Source organism: Hyla sarda, chromosome 4 (genome assembly GCF_029499605.1).
Source record: "Hyla sarda isolate aHylSar1 chromosome 4, aHylSar1.hap1, whole genome shotgun sequence".
Lineage (NCBI taxonomy): Eukaryota > Metazoa > Chordata > Amphibia > Anura > Hylidae > Hyla > Hyla sarda.
The window spans coordinates 52,193,971-52,217,868 of NC_079192.1; the positions used below are offsets into that span (position 1 = coordinate 52,193,971).

A 23,898-nucleotide genomic window follows, 5' to 3' on the forward strand; every position below is an offset into this window, starting at 1 on the left:
TGAAGGACTATCACCTGTTAGGATCCGAGGTTGGATCATCGTGGTGCGGCCAAAATCGGTGGGGTGCTTGCTGAAGGCCTCCTGATATTGCTTGGCCACCTGGATGACTACCAATTTTATCCCTGGGGGTATTCTCGTCCCCTATCTGCAGCTAGGTCCACCATATTTCTGGATAGCTGTTATCAGCTCCGTGAGCAGTCTGGGCGGTCCACTGTCGAGCTACCTGCGGCTTAGTCAGTACATCCTTGGGCCCCAGATGAATTGGTTCCAGCAAGGCCTGGTAATCCTGGTTCTTCACCCCTGGTCGGGCATGGCACCAGATGATTGTCTCTGTCTGCGTCTGGAGGGTCACAGACCGTACATCCTGAATCCTCCCTCAGCAGATCTCCCCTTAGCGGTTGGCAAACTTCTGTTCAGCTTGCAGTGTCTTCAGATGGTGTTGCGCAGCTTGCCGGCCTGAGGGTGACATGTGAGGGAGAGATGCATGCAAGGACCCTACGATCTCCTCAAAACAATGCTTCATAATGTTCATTCCTAAGATTAACTCTGCTGCCCCTTTATCAATTACATTTGTTATAATGACACCTTGTCCTTGGAGGACATACTCTCCCACTTGTATAGTGGGCTCCCAGTACCCATGCCTGGGTACTGGTTTCCCGTTCCCTGCCATCACTTTAAAGTCCACATCATCTGGTTCACACAACATTTCAGGCCCCCAGTATCTATAAAACACATCTTTAGGAATAGTGGATACCTGGGAACCCGTATCAATAAGGGCCTCTAACTGCACCCCCTCCACAATAATTTTCCCATAAGGGCATGGGGCAATTTACATGGAAAGTCCCGACTTGGTGCAGGTTTGTTCTGGACCTAGTGATGATGCCCCTGAGGGGCGGTCCGCGACCTCAGGGGATTCCCACTTAAAGCCCAGCACTGACTTTTCCAATGCCCGGCTTTATTGTAATGACTACAGAGGGTCTCTGAGTCCCTGGTGGCCTCACAGGGGGGTAATGAGGTGGATTGGCAGGATGGGGAGCAGGTTTTCTGGGCGGAAGTGTCTCTTGACTAGATGGGCTAGGCTTTCTTGCCAGTTCTTTAACGGCTTTAGTCAACTGGTCAATATCCTGTCATACACTCTAGAAATTTGCAGGCGCAGGGCTTGTAGGGGCAGGAATTGGTGCGACAAAAGGCGGTGAGGGCTGTGCTGGCCTGGCAGAGGCTCCTAATGTCTCAGCGGAAGGGGCACTGACTTCTTCTGCCTCGGGCCCTGACTCAATTACTTTTATGGCCAATCTCTTAAAGGTAGGGAAAGATATGCCAGGGTTCTGCACCACCAGCATTCTAAGTTGGGCCTTGTCCCATTTATTTTGTGCCCCATCTATGAATCTGTCCATGAGCACCTTGTTACCCTGCTCGGGCGTAATGCCGTCTAACTTCTGCACAGTTTCTAATGCATTTTGTAATGCTACAGCATAGGCCCGAAGGGTCTCACCTGGTTTCTGACGTCTCTCGTACAAGCATAGACGTACCTCAGATGGGGAGTGAGACTCGAACACTTGGTAGAGTCCCTCAAAAAACTGCTCCACTGTGGCTTTGTTGGCAGCTGGCCAGGAGCGGACCTCTTCCAATGCAGATCCCTGTAGTTGTCCCGTGAGTAACTGCACCTGCTGGTTAGGGGGAAAAGTATAGAAAACAAAGAGACTCTGTATCTTCTCCTTGAAGTCTCGCAGGGTGAAAGGATCCCCATTATAGGTAGGGAGCACTGGATTCCCCAAGAAGACAGGTGCGGCTACAGGAGCTGCCAAGTTTAAACGTTGAGCTGGAGGTGAAGAGGGCAACATTCTCCTTGCAGCCTTTGGTGACCCCTCTGGCGGGGTTGCAGGAGCACCTCCATCCTGTTGGTCAGGTGGTGGTGATGATGCTGTAGGTGCTGACATCTTGGAAACTTGATTGGGTACGCTGGCCCCCTTAAGAAAATTTGAGTGCGCTGATTTGGTGCTTGAGTGGGTTGTCTTGAAGCTTGAATGCGCTGTCTTGAAGATTGAGTGTGGCAATTAGGGCAATTAGGGTTACACTGGCCTTTTAAGATGAACCACGGTGTGCTGCAGCGGCTTGTGCAATCTGCTGCTGGAGTCTGCAATATCAGCTGCACTGCCCAGATTCGTCTTCTGGCTTTTGCAGAGTCTTTGCAACGGAGGTGCACTATATGGATGCGGGCGCAGCTGCCGGAGCTTTTGAATTTTCACTGCGCCCGGAGGATTTCCGGTTTGGTTCGGGAAAGAAATCCTTCCCCTCGGCCCCTAACCCCTTCAGGCATGGAAGCTCACAGAATTCTTCACCTCCCCCCTTACTTTTTCTTGCGCCCCAGCTAAGCACAATCTCAACAGTAAAGTCCCGTACACTTCTGTGTGCAATGGTGTTTGCTACATGCGATAATTCTAGATAGTTCATAAAGCACAGTTCTGAATAGGGGGAGGACTATGGCTTTTGTCAGGGTGGCAAAATTCTTTAAGGCATACACCCGTATCCTGTTTGTAAGATGCCAAAAGAGTTGTGGTGAACCAGGAGAGTTGTGGTGTCTGGGGTGTTGCTGTGATGTAAGTGCAGGGTCTAGTGGTATTAACCCTTAGATGTCGTGACGCCAGGGTGAGGTTTCCTTAGTGTTAATGGTCCTTCCGCCAACCGTCCCAGAATCGGTAGGGAAAATAACAGAATGTCCACATCAGACTTTATGAATAAACTGAAGAACTTTACTTGAAGATTTTATGCAACAGCAGTCTTCATACATAACAGACTCTTAAGAGGCAACCGGAATGCAGGTTCCTCACAGGTTTTGCTGGGACTTTGAAGCAATGAGCTATGATGCAGGCCACTGTGCTACTAATTATAATATTCTAGCTGGTAGTAATCACACAGGATTTGATAGATTGAGCTTGGTAACTCACGGTTTAGTGGCTGCTGGTTCTTTCAGGCTTTGGCCTAGATGAATTGAGATTTCTGTTGAGATGTTTGTGCTCATTTGATAATCCGGAACTAAGAGCAGGAACTAAGAGAGAGAATTTAGTGGCTACAGCTGTTTATATAATAAGGGGCTGGACTAAGCTCATTGGTCAGTAAACCTGTAAGTCCTGAACCCAGTGAACTCTGGGTACATCACATGACCCTGGAAGGTCCTTAAGCAAGTATACATTACAACTGTACATCACGTGACCCTCGGAAAGGTCCTATACATATATATTTCCTATACATTTATATTATCTTTATATATTAAACCATATACAATTTATATGAGGTGACCAGGGGTAAGCCTTGCTGTAGAGCCCTATGGGAATGAAGGGACTCTGGCTGAGGGGACTTTAGACAGGGAAAGGACCAGGTCCTGTACCGGGACACTACAGGCATTTAACCCTTTAAAATCACCAGTTACTTATAAAAAAAAAGCTAAAAATGTATATAGTTGGCAAGGTTGGCACCTGTTTTCCTGCCAATCCACAGTTTGAGCCAGGCTGGATGCAGTTGGTTATTATGGAGGGGCCCTTACTCTTTCTATTTCCACACTCAGGTCAGTGGCCCAACAGCTTTTAACCCCTTCAATTCCTCAGTTACTTATTCAAAATGTAGAAAATGTATACGGCTGGCAAGGTTGGCACCTGTTTTCATGCCAATCCACAGCTTGGGCCAGGCTGGATACAGTTGGGTATTATGGAGGGGCCCTTACTCTTTCTATTTCCACCCTTAGGTCAGTGGCCCAACAGCGTTTAAAACTATAAAATCACCAGTTACTTATTAAAAATTATAAAAATGTATATAGTTGGCAAGGTTGGCACCTATTTTCTTGCCAATCCACAGTTTGGGCCAGGCTGGATACAGTTGGGTATTATGGAGGGGCCCGTACTCTTTCTATTTCCACCCTTATGTCAGTGGCCCAACAGCGTTTAACCCCTTAAATTCCTCAGTTACTTATTCAAAATGTAGAAAATGTATACTGCTGGCAAGGTTGGCACCTGTTTTCATGCCAATCCACAGTTTGGGCCAGGCTGGATACAGTTTGGTGTTATGGAGGGGCCCTTACTCTTTCTATTTCCACCATTAAGTCAGCGTTTAACCCCTTAAATTCCCCAGTTACTTATTCAAAATTATAAAAATGTATATAGTTGGCAAAGTTGGCACTTGTTTTCTTGCCAATCCACAGTTTGGGCCAGGCTGGATACAGTTAGGTATTATGGAGGGGCCCTTTCTCCTTCTATTTTCACCCTTAAGTCAGTGGCCCAACAGCGTTTAACCCCTTAAATTCCTCAGTTACTTATTCAAAATGCATATTTTTTCATCCATTGTTTAATATTGTTTTTTTCAGTAAAAACACAAACAATCTAGATTTATTTTTATTCATCTGATTGTTCCCAAATAATATTTAACATTTATGTATAAAAAAAACAGATTTACTACAGAGGAATAAGAGGATAAAAAGTTTATTTGTCATAGTAATGTATAAGAAACTGGACGAAGAAGAAACCAACTTCAGCCTCATGTTGGGTTGAGTGCAGTGTGTGTCACTACTTCGGGAGAAGTGAGGCAGGATCATCATCATCATCATCATCATCATCATCATCATCCTCCACCTATGGAGGGGGGACAGCCAGAGGAATTGAGGTCACAAACTGGGGGTAACTTTAGGGGGCGGATCAGTAAAAAGAATAGATTGTATATATAGTAGAGTGATTGCAGCTCTGGAGTAGAGAGTGCTGCACTATGCATCAGTGATCCGGAGGGGGAGACTGCAGTGTATACATCAGCTATGGCTGCCACCCTCTACTCTGGGATTGTCCTGCTCACCACCTGCTGTCTGGTCCTAGGTAAGACATTATGTATCTATATACTGTGTGTATGTGTATATATGTATATATATATAGTGAAGTTCTGTAACTTTCTGATCATCACTTTTTCACCATCTGTGTTTGCTGTCAGTGAATGTTGACCTAGAGTTTGTTACGTGTCCATCAAAACTGTGGACCTCCAGCTGTTGCAAAACTACAACTCCCAGCATGCCCGGACAGCCAACGGCTGTCCGGGCATGCTGGGAGTTGTAGTTTTGCAATATCTGGAGCTCCTCAGTTCACATGGCCGTCTGTCCCCATTTTTTTTTATCCCCGTGTTTCGGTTCCGTTCTTGCAGGCTGTAAACGGATTAAAAAAAGATTTTTTAGAAAAAAAATCACATTCATGTCAATGGGATTTTTTTTACAATCTGTTTACATCCGTTTGTACCCGTCTGCACTCATTTCTGTTTTTTAGATGCCAGAAAAAACAGCACATGAAGTATTTTTTCTTCCGTTAAAAAAACTGAAGAAAAAACGGATACAGTAAATTTAACATTGAATTCTATGGAAAACGGATGAGCCTTTAATGTCATCCGTTTGCATCCGTTTTTTCAATCCGTTCTTACTTCTGAGCATGCTCAGAACAAAAAAAATATAGATTTTTTTGGTTTATTAACTGAACAATAACGGATCCAAATGGATAACATTCGTTTGCATCCGTTATTGTCCGTTTTTTATTTTTGACGGGAGAACGGGACTGGTCTAGATGGACCGTGTGAACGCAGCCTTTTAGGGTGCATTCACATGGCCGTCTGTCCCTGTTTTTTTTTTTTTATCCCCGTTTTGGTTCTGTTCTTGCAGGCTGTAAACGGATTCAAAACGGTTTAAAAAAAAATCCCATTCATGTCAATGGGATTTTTTTTACAATGTGTTTACATCCGTTTGCACCCGTCTCCATTTTTTTTTTACGGCAGAAAAAACGGCACATGCAGTTTTTTTTTCTTCCGTCACAAAAACAGACGAAAAAATGGATACAGTAAATTTAGCATTGAAGTCTATGGAAAACGGATGAGCTTTTAATGTCATCCGTTTGCATCTGTTTGTTTCAATCCGTTTTTTGATCCATTTTTACTTTTGAGCATGCTCAGGACAAAAAAATATTTTTGGGGGGTTTATTAACTGAACAAAAATGGATACAAACGGATAACATCTGTTTTCATCCGTTATTGTCAGTTTTTTTAAAGTCCGTTTTTAATTTTGACGGGAAGAGAACGGAAAGGGTCTAGACGACGGCCGTGTGAACGCAGCCTTAGAGACCACTGATTTACAGGGATCTATTCCGCTCTGTCACCTCGGTTTACCAGTGATGTCAGCATTACATTAGTTGCCTGATTTATGACTCTCCAGCTGTTAAAAAACTACAACTCCCAGCATGCCTTGACAGCTAAAAGCTGTTACAATTGTATCACTTAATAAGCAGTACTCCCCAATTTATGGCTCCACTACTGTTGCAAAACTACAGCTCCCATCCGTGCATGATGGGAGTTGTAGTACATGCTGATAAATTTAGATTGTGAGCCCAAAATCGATCCGATTTGAGTAATGACAAGGGCATGCTGGGAGTTGTAGTTTTGCAACAACTGGAGGCCCACAGTTTGGACACCGTATCGGCAATATGGCCTCTTCCCTGGCTGTTTGTTACAGTGTATCAGATTTCTTCCAGCAAATCTAATTTGTTTCTACTTTCTTGTATTTTATAGCCATTGATAATTAACCCAGATGTTCTGCTTGCTGTGGAACTACAATTCCCAGCATTCAGGTTGCGTCAAGGCTCAAGGTCGACTTTGATCTGTTGCAGGAGTACAACTCCCATCAGCTGCATTTCCAAACTGGTGGCTCTGCTGCTGCTGCTGTGAGACTACAACTCCCATCATGCCCGTAGTGATGATTCTCCACCCGTATGGGTCTCCATCTGTTGCAGGACTACAACTCCCAGCATGCTCTTAATAGCATTCCCCCCACTGTAGAATCTAAGCCCTCAATCTGTCCTGTACTCTGTTTCCCCTTCATTGTTCTCTTGTTTATTCTCTGATATGGTATTTTCACCCCTTTATATGTATAGTGACCCCCCTTGACCTACGATGGCCCCGACATACGATCATTTCAACATACAATGGCCTCTCAGAGTCCATCGCATGTTGAAGACAGCATCAACATACGATGCTTTTGTATGTCGGGGCCATCGCATAAACGGCTATCCGGCAGCGTAGACTGCTTCAGCTGCTGCCCGATAGCTGTTTAACGTGCCCTTTGTGCTCCGGTGAGTGTCACTCACCTGTCCCCGACGTTCCGGACCGTCCTCTTTGGGCTCCGCTGCATGGGCGTCGCTCTCCTTCGTCGTCATCACGTCGCTGCGCACGCCGTCCCGTCATCCAATAGGAGCACCGTGCACAGCGACGTGATGATGGCGATAGAGAGCGACGATCCAGGGCAGCGGTGATGGTCCGGAGCAGCAGGGAAACCCCGGGGATGTGATGGCGGCGATGGAGAGCGACGATACAGGGCAACGGCGACTGTCCGGAGCGGCAGGGAAACCCCGGGGATGTGATGGCGGCGATGGAAAGTGACGATCCAGGGCAGCGGTGATGGTCCGGAGCAGCAGGGAAACCCCGGGGATGTGATGGCGGCGATGGAGAGCGACGATACAGGGCAACGGCGACTGTCCGGAGCGGCAGGGAAACCCCGGGGATGTGATGGCGGCGATGGAAAGCGACGATCCAGGGCAGCGGTGACGGTACGGAGCGGCAGGGACACGTGAGTATAACTTCCTATATTACTATTGCACGAATACCTCAACATACAATGGATTCAAGTAACGATGGTTCCTTTGGAATTAATTACCATCATATGTTGAGGGACCACTGTACAGTGCTCAGGAACCAAGGGCGCACTACAGCTCCTATCATGCCCTTAGTGATGGTACTCAACAAGTAGCTGCAAAACTGTATCTGCCATCCTACCCTAAACAGTTTTCTTCAATCTGTTGCGATATATTCTATTGCAATACTACAACTCCCATCATGCCCTGAGCAGTGTGCCCCAGCCTCTTGCTTTTCAGCTGTTGCAAATCTAAGCCAGGCGAGAGCGAGCACGCTGATAGCTGGGGCTGCGCGCATTGGCCAGCTCCACTGGCCTCGCGCATGGCCCCGCCCGCCCACCCCGTTACCCTGTCCCTGTGCCCACTAGTGTCGAATGTCCCCCCCTGCGAGCGCGATCGCTACCATCACTGCTAGCAGGGTCCCTGTGCCCACTAGCGGTGTCACAAGAATGCCGAGCGCGGCTCTCTTCCCCGTTCCTGTCAGCTGTCAGGGTACGGGAACAGATTTAAAAGCCTTGCGCGCAGCTAACGTAGTACTGCGCATGCACAACACTACACAAATAGCGTAGGGCTAACGCCAGGCTCCTAGCGCTGCCTACGTTAGCCCTATGCTATTTGCGTAGTGCTGCATCTGCGCAGTACTACGTTAGCCGTGCGCGAGGCTTTTAAATCTGTTCCCGTACCCTGACAGCTGACAGGGACGGGGAACAGAGCCGCGCTCGGCATTCTTGCGACACCGCTAGTGGGCACAGGGACCCCGCTAGCGGTGATGGTAGCGATCGCGGGGCACATTTGACACCGCTAGTGGGCACAGGGACCCCGCTAGCGGTGATGGTAGCGATCGGGCTCGCGGGAGGCATTCTTGTGACACTATGACATTAAACAATAGGGTGCCTCCAGCTGTTTCACAACTACAATTCTCAGCATGGCCTGACAGCTAATAGCAATCATGGCATGCTGGGACTTGTAGCTAGGAAACAGCTGGAGGCACCCTATTAGATAAATAAAACACTCATGCATAGACGATGTGAGGGCAGAAGCAAGCACCCAGCAAGGCATCCTGCCCTGCTTTATAGAGAAGATTTAGAAGCACTAAATGTGCTCTATTAAAGCGATTAAAAAATTTTTTGAAGCCAGGTAGGGGGTTAGGGCTAGATTACTACTAGGTAGGGACATATTAGATTATATAGTACTTGGTGGGAGCTACCCTTTAAGGGGTTAAAGGCTCATCCGTTTTCCATAGACTTCAATGTTAAATTTACTGTATCTGTTTTTTCTTAGTTTTTTTTGACGGAATAAAAAATACTGCATGTGCCTTATTTTCTGCCGTCAAAAAAACAGAAATGAGGGCAGACGGGTGCAAACGGATTTAAACGGATTGTAAAAAAATCCCATTGACATGAATGGGCATGCTGGGAGTTGTAGTTTTGCAACAGCCGGAGGTCCACAGTTTGGAGACCACTGATGTAAAGGGATTGTTCTATCAGGTCTGTGAGATCTTCCGGACCTATAGATAACCATGTACAGAGATGTAGCAGAGCTGAATTGTCCATGTGATGGGATTGTCCCGTACAGGTCACATCTTTTCACCTCTGAGGAAAGGCCGTATTCTGTGCAAGTGAATGGGGTTTCTGCCAAGACTGCTGAGACACAATTAGCTCCTAGCAGGCTATAACTACCCCTCCCCCTTACTACAATAAATACTTAAATAATAACTGACACAACAACAATTTAACTTTTCCGTGGGTGGGGACCGGCCACAGCTTTATTTATAAAATTACTTATATAAATAACAATTTAACTGTAACAAAGACACCGATTGGCTTCTTACCAACCCGAGAGGTGCTGCCACACCGTCCTGTGTGGAGGTCTACCCCGGGTTGACCCCGCTTTCACCGTCTTCTTACCGCCAAGCTGTGACTTACAATAAACAGAGATACAAAAAAGGGAGGGAGGGAGGGCAAAAACTCCGGGTCCTGGGCAGATTGAGGGGGGAAGGGAGGCACCACAGATATAAATACCCAGGGGAGGGCCTCTGAAAGCCCGGGAAACTATTAAACCCCTGATTGGTGCACTCCTTCCCCCCCCCCATGGGACATACCACTGTAGCCATTTGCAAGTTTTACAGGCGGGGGAGGGGGCTAAAAACCTTGCCTGTATATTTCTTAACCTCTTACTGCTCACCAGTCAGGGGGCAAGCTAGTTATGCACAGCTTGCCCCTCCAGCCTGGGAATCCTGGCACAGATCTATTGGTCGCTTAGGAGATTTATCATTCTTTTCAAACGTATGGCTTTTATATGACAATTACGTGCAACCTATTTATCAAATAGTCGCACGACCTTAATGAATAAATCGTATGTAAGCAAAACCCAGGAAACCTGCTTACAAAAGTATTTTTTAAAGCAGAAAAGTTTTCCCTTATGTTAACCCCTCAGCGCCCACAGACGTAAATGTACGTCCTGGTTTGGCGGTACTTCCCGCACCAGGACGTACATTTACGTCTTGTGTATGACCGTGAGCACTGATCCGATGCACAGCAGGTTACCGGCTGCTATCAGCAGCCGGGGACCCGCCGGTAATGGCCGACATCCGCAATCGCGCCGATGTCTCCCATTAACCCCTCAGATGTTGTGATCTGTGCAGATTAATTTTTTAATAGAAGTAATTTACAAATTTGTTTAACTTTCCGGAGTCAGTTGATATATATATAAAAAAAAGTTTTTGCCTGGAATACCCCTCTAAGGTGAAAATGGGCTTGGTACTTAAGGGGTTAATAGCCAAAGTTCTTTATCTACCCTTTATTACCAGTAGTGTTGCTAGAAAGTGATAGGGGGGGGGGGGGGGGAGGTGTACCACATCGGGTGACACCCTGCCTGGCCTGCCTTGCACTAAATAGCTGCACCCCAACTATCCCGCAACAACCCATCCACCCTCCTCAGAAAAAAAAAAAAAATTTAAAAAATACTAAGCCGCACCATGAATATCCGTACTCTGGAGGCTTTTTTGTTTAATTTTGAGCCCGCATTTTTTGACGTTGGTGGGTGGAGTCTTGCGTGGCTGCACGGAGGCCGGAGTTTACATCAGGAAGGAAGACAGCGCAGCACCAACAGGCACATAAACAATAGTGAAGCCACAAAAAAAAGGCTCGGTACGTTACCCACCCCAAAATGTGCATGAAGCTGTATTACTATGGATGTTTTTTTTTTTTTTTTTTTTTAAGGAAAAGGAAAAGTTTTAGTGCCACATATGGGTTATTTACGTAGTCTGTAAAAATTATTGCACAGTTATTTTGTGCCTTATTCTATTTTAACACAACATTAATTTTAAAGGCGTACTCCGGTGGAAAACTTTATTTATTTATTTTTTAATCAACTGGTGCCAGAAACGTAAACAGATTTGTAAATTACTTCTATTAAAAAACCTTAATCCTTTCAGTACTTATTAGCTGCTGAATACTACAGAGGAAATGGTTTTCTTTTTGGAACACAGAGCTCTCTGCTGACATCACGAGCACAGTGCTCTCTGCTGACATCTCTGACGTTACTCATTTGCCGCCTTGGGGCTAGATATAGATATTGACACCGCCAAATCAGAATCATCATTCAGCTTTCTACTAGGAAAGCTGAGTGAATGATGATTCCTGTGAGAAATATATCATTGAAGCCATATTTTTTTCACCCAGCTTTCCTAGACGCAGTCTAGGAAAGCTGGGTGAAAAAAACATGGCTGCAATGATATTTCTCACATGAATCATCATCACTCAGCTTTCCTAGTAGGAAAGCTGAATGATGATTCTGCTAATCAGAATCATCATTCAGCTTTCTACTAGGAAAGTTGAGTGAATGATGATACTTGTGAGAAATATATCATTGCAGCCATATTTTTTTCACCCAGTTTTCCTAGACTGTCTTCGGAACAGCAAAGTTTGCCTAAATATGTTGTAATCTATATTTAGGCAAAGTTTGCTGTTTTCAATTCTAGGAAAGCTGGGTGGAAAAAATATGGCTGCAATAATATTTTTCACTCAGCTTTCCTATGGCTGCTGTTATATTTGTGCAATTATATTTTAGGTGTTACCACATATGTAGGCAAACTTGGCTGTTTTGAAGTCTAGGAAAGCTGGGTGGAAAAAATATGGCTGCAATAATATTTTTCACTCAGCTTTCCTATGGCTGCTGTTAGATTTGTGCAATTATATTTTAGGTGTTACCACATTATGTAGGCAAACCTATCCCTTGAATTCACTGCTTCCTGAAGGTACCTGTGATGAGGAGCCTGTATTGTCATGCAAAATTGTGTGACCCCGCCCCCTTTAGTCCCTCCCCTTTTATGTCTCTGGCTTTTTTTTGACGCCCCAATGCCCCCCCAGATTTTTTGGACTTCCTTCGCCCCCGGATATTGAGGTTAGGAATAGCGTATGAGGCGGCAAATGAGTGACGTTTTATATGATATTCAGAGTGGATAATTAATATAGCGGCCATTGCAGGGCCTTTAATTTTCATACAGGGAGTGTACACTCCCCAATACGCTATATCTACAATCTGGCTCACTCCGGTATCAGTTTTAAAATTTTTTGTTGGGATCACATGTTTCAACAGCACACAGTGAAAGTTAAAGGAAAACTGTCAGCTTCCTCTCCACTGTCTGGTAGTGTGGGGGACGCTGATCAGTTTGATCCTTACCGTGCCCGGATCCGCCGCACCGTTCCGCCGTAACCCTCTATTTTCTGTATATGCAAATAAGGTGCTAACTGGCACTGGCCGGGCTAACTGGCACTGTAACGTCAGTGACGGTGGCCACAGCGCTGCCCAGCTCATCAATATTTCTTCCCTCTCTCTTCGTTACAGAGTGGGGAGAAGAGGGAGAGGCGGAGGGAGGGGAGGAATATTGATGAGCTGGGCGGTGCTGCGGCCAGCGACACTGATGTCACAGTGCCAGTTAGCCCGGCCGGTGCCAGTTAGCACCTCATTTACATATACCAAAAATAGAAGATTACTGCAGAACTTCGCGCCGGATCCGGGCATGGTAAGGATCAAACTGATCAGCGTCCCCCACACTACTAGCCAGTACCGCTGGTTAGTGCAGGGGGAGAAAGCTGACAGTTTTCCTTTAAGTTTTAGGGGGTGTTTATAAGGGGTCTTATACCCCAGGCCAAGGCCCAGGGGTTTAATGTTATTTGGCCCCCTACTACCCTTGGGTAGCATATATGACTTTTTTCCTTAATAAAGTCTCCTGCATGGGACTGAGGAAGTAATTTTTCTCCTTGGGTGGGTGAAAAGGTCTGTGGAGACTTATAGGCCCTTTCATGCTCCACTAGGAAAATGGGAGCAAACGGAGCGGGGGCACCCTTGGCGTAGTGGCGCCTTGATGGGGGTTTTAGTGGCCCTTCCATATGAAATAGGGGGTCATTTGGGTTACAGAAGGGATGGCAAGGTAATGGGGGTATAAGGGGTTAATTTACTGCTGTCCCTTTAAGGGACGGCAGCAGGTGGCTTGAAAGTGGGGTGACAGGGAGGTCATCTGGAGGGGAGGGGGGAGTGTATATAAGGGGTTGCTATGGGGGAGGGTACTCACCAGTCGGCGTGTGTAAGCAGGAAGAAGGTCCCGCCCACCCACCCCTTTTCATTGTTGTTTGGTTGGTTGGGTAGCGATAGGTGGTGTGACGTGTGAAAGGGTCCCGGGGGAGGTAGTAGTTTGAAAAATAAATGTTTGAGATTGTTCAATTGGTGGTTCTGGGCCTCAGGAGTTTGAAGGATGGTGCAAAAGGTTATCTGGGTGCCCCTGGTCGTGGCCAGGGGTAAGAGCATGGTGCACAAGTCTGATTGGGGGAGGGGATTGCCCTCCAATGAACTTTGGTTATGTTTATATGTATAACATATTTAACTGTTATTTATTTGTTTGTTAAATAAATGGGCCACACGGCCCAATTTTTCCACAACTTGTGTCAGTGTCCTTTTTGGGGAAAAAGGGGTTATAATCGGTTGGGAGTAAGTTTAGGGGGAAGGGATGTATCTAAAATCCCATCCAGTCAAGAAGATGTAAAAGTTGAAGTCTCCCAGGAAGAGCTTACTCTCCGGTGCCCCTTTTTGTGTTCTCCTCAAGGAGAAATATTACCCAAAGTTAAACAGCCATTTCAATATATAATGGGGATCTATGAATAATGCTCATATCAACCACTCGGTTACGTGAGAGTACGGGCGGAAAAAAGTAACAGGATAGCTCAGTGAACGCGTATGTGTACGAACATGGCTTATATCTGTGATCATGACTGCAGGGCGGTCACTTAACATGATAAACATTACTACAACATTACCAAGGTATGAGTAAACCGGTAAATGATAGGAGCTAGACCAAAAGTTTGCGGGAGAGCATCTAAGTACTGGTGCAGCACGGAAGAAGATCTAGAGATATAGACCTGAGCGGCTGCGATAAGGGATATATTTGTAGATCATCAGACAAAAATCACACGTAGGTTGACGGAAAAGAGATAGTAGAGATGTGGGGCAGGATAACCAAGTCTCCTCATTGCTGGTTCCTCTTCCGTTTGTGGCTAAAAATACTGACAAAAATTATGTGAACTCAGCCTTCCAGATTATTGTCCAGTTAACTATAGATAGATATATATAGATATAGATGTACCAATTGCTGTTCTGTATGTGGAAACACCACATTATTTATAGTCTTCTTTATCACAGATATTACTTCTCGTATCCCTTTACAGAGAACATTACTCATGTAACATTTAGGATAATATCAGCTTTTTTACTGTCCTACAGGAATAACAGCTCACATCCAGTCACCAGTGACATGTAGTCACATTATCCAATGTTTTCTTTTAAGAAAATATACAGGAACTTGGACTGTCTAAGCTGTATTCCAGCTGGTTAGACTTGGGTGCAGAGTCGATGGGTTTCATATGATCCAAGGTAGTGCTGGGCGGTATACAGGTTCATACCGAATACCGGTGTGTTTTTTCTTTACAATATTAATTTTTCACATACCCCAATACTGTTTCCATAGCAACCAACTCCAATGCGTGATGGCGTAAAGAAACGTCCGGCCACAGAGCGTATCTGGGAACTGTAGTACGAGTCGCACTGAACTGACTGTGAGGAGCTGGGAGGGGACGTGACTTCTGGGCAGGGGCGCAGGAAACTAGACTGACACTATACTGAGGACCTCTCCCCCCTTCCCCAAAATACCGTTAAATACTGTGAAACCACCATAATTTTGAAAAATACTGTGATATACATTTTTGGTTATACCGCCCAGCACTAATCCAAGGGTTTTCACCAGGACATTGATTATGAATAGAACAGACCAGAAGACGAGAGGGTAGTAGAGACAGGAGTAGAATGGGTACCAAGCAGACAATGCTAAGGACAAGGCATTAACTTTGTCCATAACAAATTCAGGAGTCAAACACAACAGTAGAAGCACATCAAGAAAAGCTAGGGCACAATGAACATTAACTGGAGAATCAGCGAAGCCAGAACAGTAGTGGAGAAAGTGTCCTTTCTAGTTACCAAAAGAGACCATCGGCAGAAGCTGTGGCCGATCGCTGGAACTTGGCACTGGAACTGGTCAGTGTAAATAGCGGACTGTATAAAGTTTGCTTGTTTTGGCAGTTTTTGTAACTCTCATAAACTCAACAAATGTACAACCACGCCTGCATTCTGCATTCAGTCCATGGCAAAATGTGTCTAAATATGTGAATATTCTTAGGTTTGACCCCTACCAATCTGATACCAGTCATCTATGATTGTGCTTAATGGCAGTGCCAAGGATTTCTTGGGTTCAGAGGCCTTGTTCACCTCAGTGGCCGAGGTGCTGGATGCATTGCATCCATGATTTGGTGTCCATTGGCCCTACATTAGGTGCAGGTCACATTGGGGACAGTAGTAGTGAATATCTATGACCAGCATTAGACAGCTTCATGGGTAGCATGGTTGTCGAGTGAAAGCAGAACGTGCCTCCATCTATAAATAGACAATGTCTATAAGTAGGACAGCTCTGCAGTGCAGGTACATCTTGGCACGGGCAGTGTCCCCCTTTGGTTGGCACCGCAGTATTACGACCTGAAGTTTATTTTTCCTCTCGTCTTGCCCATCATTGGCTTTCATTTAACAGACTTGTCCGCACTTTTCAAGACCGAAAGAAAATAACTTTAAATATTTCCGTAACTGCAAGTGTCTGAAAGGATTACTTGTGTGGACAACGCTGGGTGTTAGGAGTCACAAGGGCTGTTGGTTTGGGGCCTTAGAATCTCACACAACTTGCCAGCCTGGATTAACCCAGAACCGCATTTCTAAGTAATGAGATGTCTTTTTAGCAATATGGCCTTAGTTTTGGCTAGGAAGAAAGTTCAAACCTAGGTGACTACTCTGTAAATAATCATATGGAAAAAATCTAAACTGATTAGCCATAACATTGAAGGGGTATTCCAGCTGTATTATTTAAAAATTTTACTCAAATTAAAGAAAAAAAAAAAACTGGAAAAAAAAAGTTACATTTTGCTGTGTATTTGCTGCTGTGTATTTTCCTACCCTGCACAGCCAATCATCAGCCTCCGCATTGTTTTTGGAACAACAATACAATTGGGAATACCCCTTTTAAAGGGGTTCTGTAGTGAAAAATAAGTTATCCCCTATCCAAAGCACTGGGACTCCCACGCGATCTTCTGAACAGGGCCCCAGCAGTCTGCTGGAAGGGGGTGTGCCGACCCCCCTGCACTGAGTGCCGTTCGACATGCCACTCCATGTATCCCATAGAGATACATTGGGGGGGGGGGGGGATTTGTCGGCCCCGCCTTCCTGCGAGGGTTGAAATAGCCGCTTCCGGCAGACTGACGACGTCCCATTCAGGAGATCACGGGGGGTCCCAGCACTCGGATCCCCCCCATAATCTATAATTATTCCCTATCCTTGGTTAGGGGATAAGTTATTTTTTGCTGCACTACTCCTTTAAAGAAATTTGAATAACATTGTTCAAAATTAGGCAGCAAAAAACAGTCTGCTCTTAAAGTCTCTGTAATGGAATGGGTAATCCTAAGGATCTAAGTGACGTTGGCAAGGACCAAATTAATATGGTGACATGACTGGCTGAGGGCATCTCCAAAACGGTGTGTAGTTGTTAGTAGTACCAAGGAAGGACAATCTTTGAATCGTTGACAAGGTTATGGGTGCCCAAGGCTCAAAGATGGGTGTGGTAAGTGAGGTGTTGCCCATCTAGTCTAATCCAATAGAAGAGTTTATTGCTGAAAAAGCTACGGCAGTCTATGATAGAAAGGAAGGAGAACATGCAGTGTCTCACGGTTTGCTATTAATGGTGCTATATATACCTGCAAACCGGTCATTTTCAAACCCTGTCCACTGCCGAAAACATCTACAATGCTTGTTCGGTTTATGTTATGGTTGTATGCCCCAGATCTTCCTTGGTTCTACTGAATCTAACTTTATTATATTATTATTGGAGAGTGGTTCCAGTGCTACCATAATATGGATGTGACTACGTGAAACTGTCTTTAGTGAAGCTCCATCGCTCTGTGGAATGTCTGCACCTGTTGAAATAGGCCGTGGTTGGTTACTGTGTGGTGTCTCGTACAGGACCTTGTCCTTTCCCTGTCTAAAGTCCCCTCAGCTAGAGTCCCTCCATTCCACAGGGCTCTCCTGCAGGGTTTTCCCCTTGGTTGCCTCATAAAAATGTATTTCTGTATAGTGTACAAATGTATAGGACCTACCTAGGTCACGTGATGTATTGTAATGGTTTTACTGATATTTAGGACCTTCCGGGGCATGTGATAATGTCATGTCATGTACCCAGAGTTCTCTGGGTTCAGGACTTACAGGCTTTGCAACCAATGGGATTAGTCCAACCCCCCTAGTATATAAGGGGCTGTAGACACTAAATTCTCTCTCTTGGTTCCTGCTCTTGTTCCTGCTCTCTTCCTGCTCAACATCAAGCCAAGCACAATCAGCATATCTCAATTCATCTCAACTAGGCCAAAATCTAAAGAACCAGCAGCCACTAAAACCGTGAGTTATAAAGCTCTGTTTACTAAATCCTTGTGACTACTATTCAACTCAACCCATACAATTAGTAGTGGCCTGCTTAAATATCAAGACTATTAGTTCTAGCAAAGCCTGTGAGGAACCTGCATCCCGGTTACCTCCTAAGAGAGACTGTATGTTTATAAAGACTGTTTGCATAAGAAGTTCAGTAAAAGTTCCAGTTATCTCATAAAATCTGCTGTGGACATTCCGTTTATTATCCCTGCCGTTTGTGGCAGGATCTCCTATACTAAGCAAACCGCACCCTAGCGTCACGACAAATCAAGGGTTACTACCACCAGACCCTGCATCACCATCACAACACCCCAGGTCACCACATAGCTTTTGGCATCCTACGAACAGGATACGGGTGTGTGCCTTTAATAACTTTGCTACCCTGACCACCCGCAAAGGAAAACAGGTGTATACTGTTATTGCAAGAGCCATAGTCCTCCCCCTAGGCAGGAATGTGTTTTATGAACTGTCCAGAAGTATCGCAAGTAGTGATTGAAATTGCGCCCATAAGTGTACAGGACTTTATTGCTGAAATTGTGCTTAGCTGGGGCGCAAGAAAAAGTAAGGGGGGAGGTGAAGAAAACTGTATTGTGGCCATGTGTAAAATCAGGAACTAAGCCATGCTACGTGCTCCGCTGCAGACCGTACCTGAAAGGGTTAAGGCAGAACCAGAGAAGCACGCCAAAATGTCCTGCGCTGGTCTGCGTCCCGCCCCTGGGCGTGGACATCGTGTAGCTGGTCCTATGCCAAAGTTGAACTGTTATCTTTTGCTTGTGTTTGCCGGGGGGAAAGTAAGTCAGAACTGCACCGATGATGTCCTTTCGGCTGGTGGCCATCTTGTGGGAGCCTCATATAAAAGAAGCCACGCAGCCAGACCTCTTGGCAGCTAGGTTTATGAAGATGGCGGAGCCCATCAAGACATGTGAGAAGAGTCCTAAGATGGCGCCGAGTCAGCGGAAAGTTGCCGTGGCCGCAGCGCAACTATTCCAGGAACTCGCTGACCGCTTGAAGCAGTTGTTCCTTGGGGCTGAGGAGGCCTGCAACCTGCCTCCGCTACGAGAGGCATCAGCGACGGCATCACCGGTGAAACTGTCCCCTCACCACAGGACATGGGGATCCTGGACCGAGATTCCTACAGAAGAATCTGATGTGAGTACTCCGGCTGAAGCCGTTTTTTTCTTTTTCCTCAAGCCCAGAGAGAGAGGTCCCCTTGTCCCAAGTAGCTCCAGCCAGACAATGAGCCTGTGCTTATACAGTATATGCGGGACCACGTCCTTCCCCAGCCCGGGAAGTTCCATCCACCAGTCCCTACAGCTGAGGCCGAAAGGGCCCGCAGGGAGGCCAAAGTCGCCGGCATCATCGAGAAGTTGAAGGCCCAGCATGGGGAGAGATACGGGCCGAAATGCCTTCCTTATGAAGTCCAGGTGGAGCAGCAGAGGGACACTAAAAATCTGGAAGCTATGTACATCAGGATGCTGGACTATCCTCAAGAGGGTGAGCCACCCTTAGAGCGCCGACGCGCCACAGTGATCAAATTCGAACGAGCAAGAGGCTTTGGTACCCTCCTGGACTGCCGGCATGGAGGGACCATATTGGTCAACGGAAGGGCCGTTCAGCGGGACTACCTGCCCAAAAGATACCACTCCCTGGAGCGAGGGGAGTACACCCCAGTCCAGAGTCTGCGGGGTGAATGGGCTGCAGCCGTAACTAGGCCCAAAAACCCGACACAGATTCCATTCACTTATTTTCCGTCCGATGATTGTGATGCAGATCCCCACGGAATTCGGCCGATGAGGTTTCCAGAGACAGCCTGTGAAGAGGAAGTGTACAAGATGCCCATCATGGATCCCAAGTACATGTCAAGGTCCAGTTCAGCATCATCTTTAACAGAGAAGGTGCCCAGGCCTACTCCCCCTGAGGAGGTGAGGCCTGATAAACAGGCAACAACATATGTGCCTAGGCCTACTCCAGAGCCAGAGGTGTGGTCTAATCATCAGGCACCAACTGATGTGCCGCGGCCTACTCCACCCAAGGAGGTGAGGCCGAACCAACTGGCACCAACTGTAGTCCCAGTGCCCTCAGCCGCTGCCGTTAATGTTTTTGTGAGCGTTTTTGTGAACCCATCAGTGGCACAATCCCGGCTCACAATTGTTTCTTGGGACACTAAATCCCATGAGGGAAACCCAACCTCGTGCTCCCCACTATATGTCACAAAGTAGGAAGCACGCTGATAGGGGAAGTTGTGAAGCAAGAAGATCTAACTTCTAAAGTCATCATTTTTGCTTGCCATTAACTGTGTGGTACACCAGTACCTTTATTTTGTTCCAGATTTTCCAGTTTTGTAACCAGTTTCAAGATGAAGTGCCTGGCAGGATTATGCCAAGAAGTTCACCTGTTGAGCAATGTAACCACTATAAGTTTGTGCCCGGCCCCTGGCCGAGAGACTCCTTGCCCGAGGAGATCCTAGTAAGTTTGCACCTGGCATCAAGCATAGCCGTGTTTTATTCAGGACTCCTAATGTAGGTGGACTGTTGAGCCTTTCATGACCATTTATGTAAATAATATAATGATAACATATTTTTGTGCACAAAATATTGCACTTAAACAGCAGGTGAATATGGCCTGGATATCTCGAGTGTTGTGCTGTTAATATGTAACCTTTGTGTTTCAAACAAATAAAATGTCGGGTTACATAAAATGTCCACAATGTAAATGGTATTATTGTACAGAAGTATAAAATTCCTGTACACAAGCACAAAATTCCTGTATGGAAAAAAAAAAATATGGTATATATATATATATATATATATATATATATATATATATACCTCTTCCAGGTGTTATAGTGCTTACTTAAAGGTGCCCTCCCAGTTCCTCTGGGAGTAACAATAAATGCCACCCTTCACTAGCACATAACAAAGAAACATACCAATCAGATACCAAGACTGACTTCACATTAATAAAATTAGTGTACATTCAGAATTCAGTACACATAACTCAGTCACATAACTTGTAACCTATGCTCACAAGAAAAAATAGGTATATAACTTTATCTCACAAACAAACAAAAATTGAGTCTTAGGGACTGTAGCAATGTTCCATATCAGTCCATACCACTATTATGCACAAGTGTCATGCACTAATATGTTCTTTTGTCTTTACGTGTTCAGGATGCTCTTCCTGGCAAGAAGGTATACCTATAGATTACTAAAAAATACATGTATCCAGTAAGGTAACAGTATTCTTAATTGTTATCTAGGTCTAAAGAGTTCTAGGGGTAAGTGTGTAATACCGATAGACCCTAGTAGCTAAGGCATTGGGCAGAAAGCCTCAGGCAACCCAATCAGCAACCAGTGTATAACAAATGGAAATAATATGTGGTATTGTATTAAATGTAGGAAAAAAATATATAATAACAGTGAGATTAATTACAGTATGTAGAAGCCTTACCGTCATCATACATGCTTACAGTCAAATCTATATGTCATTCAGGATTAAATGTCAGACATACATCAAGTGTCTAATGTCAATAAAATTTTCAGCTATGGACGGATGTTATAGCTAGTATACAATTAAATTTCATGCATAGTCAGTAAATGGATAAAATAAGGTAAAATGGAGATACTCAAAAGGTATAAAAAAAAAAATATGCTCATCCTATACTGTTCATCCTGTTTGTAAATAGGGATTTACGCTATCCTGTTCATGAATAAATTCCCACAATCCTGTTCGTGTATCAGTTTTAGAGCATGTATGGACATTGCCTGAATGCACAGAGACTCTCTATATATATTTTCTTCATTTCTATTATCACCAGCCTGGACTTGGACATTTGTATTAATGCTTCAGGACTGCATCCGGCCCTATGGCCATTCCCTCCCTCTACCTCAGGGGACCTACGTCAAGGACGACTCATCTTAAGTAAGGGGGTTTGTGGTGTCCTGGTACAGGACCTTGTCTTGTCCCTGTCTAAAGTCCCCTCAGCTAGAGTCCCTCCATTCCACAGGGCTCTCCTGCAGGGCTTACCCCTTGGTCGCCTCATAGAAATGTATTTCTGTATAGTGTACAATTGTATAGGACCTACCTAGGTCACGTGATGTATTGTAATGGTTGTACTGATATTTAGGACCTTCCAGGGTCATGTGATAATGTCATGTCATGTACCCAGAGTTCTCTGGGTTCAGGACTTACAGGCTTTGCAATCAATGGGATTAGTCCAGCCCCCCTAGTACGGTATATAAGGGACTGTAGTCACTAAATTCTCTCTCTTGGTTTCTGCTCTCTTCCTGCTGGACATCAAGCCAAGCACAATCAGCATATCTCAATTCATCTCAACTAGGCCAAAGCCTAAAGAACCAGAAGCCACTAGAACCGTGAGTTATAAAGCTATGTTTACTAAATCCTTGTGACTACTATTCAACTCAACTCATACAATTAGTAGCACAGTGGCCTGCTTAAATATAAAGACTATTAGTTCTAGCAAAGCCTGTGAGGAACCTGCATCCCGGTTACCTCCGAAGAGAGACTGTATGTTTATAAAGACTGTTTGCATAAAATGTTCAGTAAAAGTTCCAGTTATCTCATAAAATCTGCTGTGGACATTCCATTTATTATCCCTGCCGTTTGTGGGCCGGTTGGCGGCAGGATCTCCTATACTAAGCAAACCCTGGCGTCAAGACAAATCAAGGGTTAATACCATCACACCCTGCATCACCCTCCATCGCAACACCCCAGGTCACCACAATTGTTTGTTAAGCGAGAGACCTGACTAGCTCTTAGCTTAAAATACATACAAAGACAAGGTTTTAGTTTCATGCCAATGGTGAATGTTGCATGAGATCATGCTGGCAAAAGAGAAGAGAAGCTGCTTCATCCAGAGCTGTGGACACCTCTTGCTGAGGTAAAAGTAACTTGACACATTTTTTTGCAGTTAAAATCAAACTGATTATGGTTGGTGGTTACGGTAACATTTATAGAGGTTTACGATGATTGAATGTTCTCATGTATTTGTCAGTCACTGGGTGTCTTCAGTTACCTCCATGTAATACTACATTTTCCCTGCAGTGGCCACTGTTGAGCAGTGACCTGTGGCGATCATCTGATCATTTTTGAAAGGGGTTGTCTCTGAAGATGGACCAAAATAATCAGTTTTTGTTTAGAAGTTTGGACCTTGAAAATTTAATTTTTTTTTATCCTGGGATCACAAATTTTCCCATTGTGTTGTCGCCGTCGTCTTCTATTCTTTGGAATTGGTATAGCAGTAGAGTCAGCAGTGCAGGACGCCATTTATCATGTCCTAGATGTTTCCTCCTGAATATTTCTGGCTCGTGTGACAACACTACGGGCTGCATTGTAAGAGCGTGGATCAGCATCACCACGGCAGACCGACACATGTCCCTGAATAGTCCAGGCCAGAGGAGGAGTGCAGGGTGTATGTGGGAACAGGGGGGGGGGGGGGGGTCAGACTATTTTGGGTGATTCAGCTTTGTGGTGGGTGACAGCAGTTGTATTAGTCACTGGGTGAGGGGTGAAACCTCTGGCACGGCTCCACTTACATTATACTGTATTATAAATATGCATGTACATCAATGGCTGAGGCCTACTGTTTTAGGAGGGACCATCACCACCTGCTGTAGACTGTTTAATAACAGTGCCACCTTTTCAGTATAATAAGTATGTCACTGCCCTTGCCCGGGTGGTTGCCCAGACACGTTTTGCTTTCAAAAAACCAATTGTTCTTTAGTTACTATTTAGCAAGTCCTGTCAGACCACAGATTACTATAACAAATGCTTTAGCACCTAACATTTAGTACAGTGGTCTTCAAACTGTGGACCTCCAGGTGTTGCAAAACTACAACTTCCAGCATGTAGTTTTGCAACATCTGGAGTTCCACAGTTTCTAGACCACTGACCCAGTAAAAGGTGCAGCCTCAAGACCCCCATCTATGAACCAGAATGGACAGCCTCTGGTTGTGCGCACATGCTGGGAGTTGTAGTTTTTCAACAGCTGGAGGTACACTGGTTGGGAAATTCTGATTTATACTATATTTTCTGCATCTGTACCAGATGAAATAAGTGTTCCTGTATCTCTAACGTTTATTACCTGTGCTTTTTGTCCACGGCAGGCCTGGACCCATCG

General features: G+C 45.3%; 1 protein-coding gene across 4 annotated transcripts in view; it reads left to right on the forward strand.

The window, feature by feature from the left end:
- The first annotated feature begins 3,364 nt into the window (after positions 1 to 3,364).
- The window catches only part of ADAM9 (ADAM metallopeptidase domain 9), a 269,190-nt gene continuing 248,656 nt past the window's right edge, over positions 3,365 to 23,898 (forward strand). Inside the window, exons 1-3 of one of the 4 annotated variants that reach the window (XM_056570919.1) lie at positions 3,365 to 3,562; positions 4,438 to 4,853; positions 23,885 to 23,898. The exon at positions 23,885 to 23,898 is cut by the window's right edge and continues 81 nt beyond it. In XM_056570919.1, the coding sequence (XP_056426894.1) occupies positions 4,796 to 4,853; positions 23,885 to 23,898 (72 nt within the window). In that variant the 5' untranslated portion in view covers positions 3,365 to 3,562; positions 4,438 to 4,795. The remainder of the gene's footprint in view (positions 3,563 to 4,437; positions 4,854 to 23,884) is intronic. The other 3 variants (XM_056570916.1, XM_056570915.1, XM_056570914.1) reach the window with 3 other exon arrangements.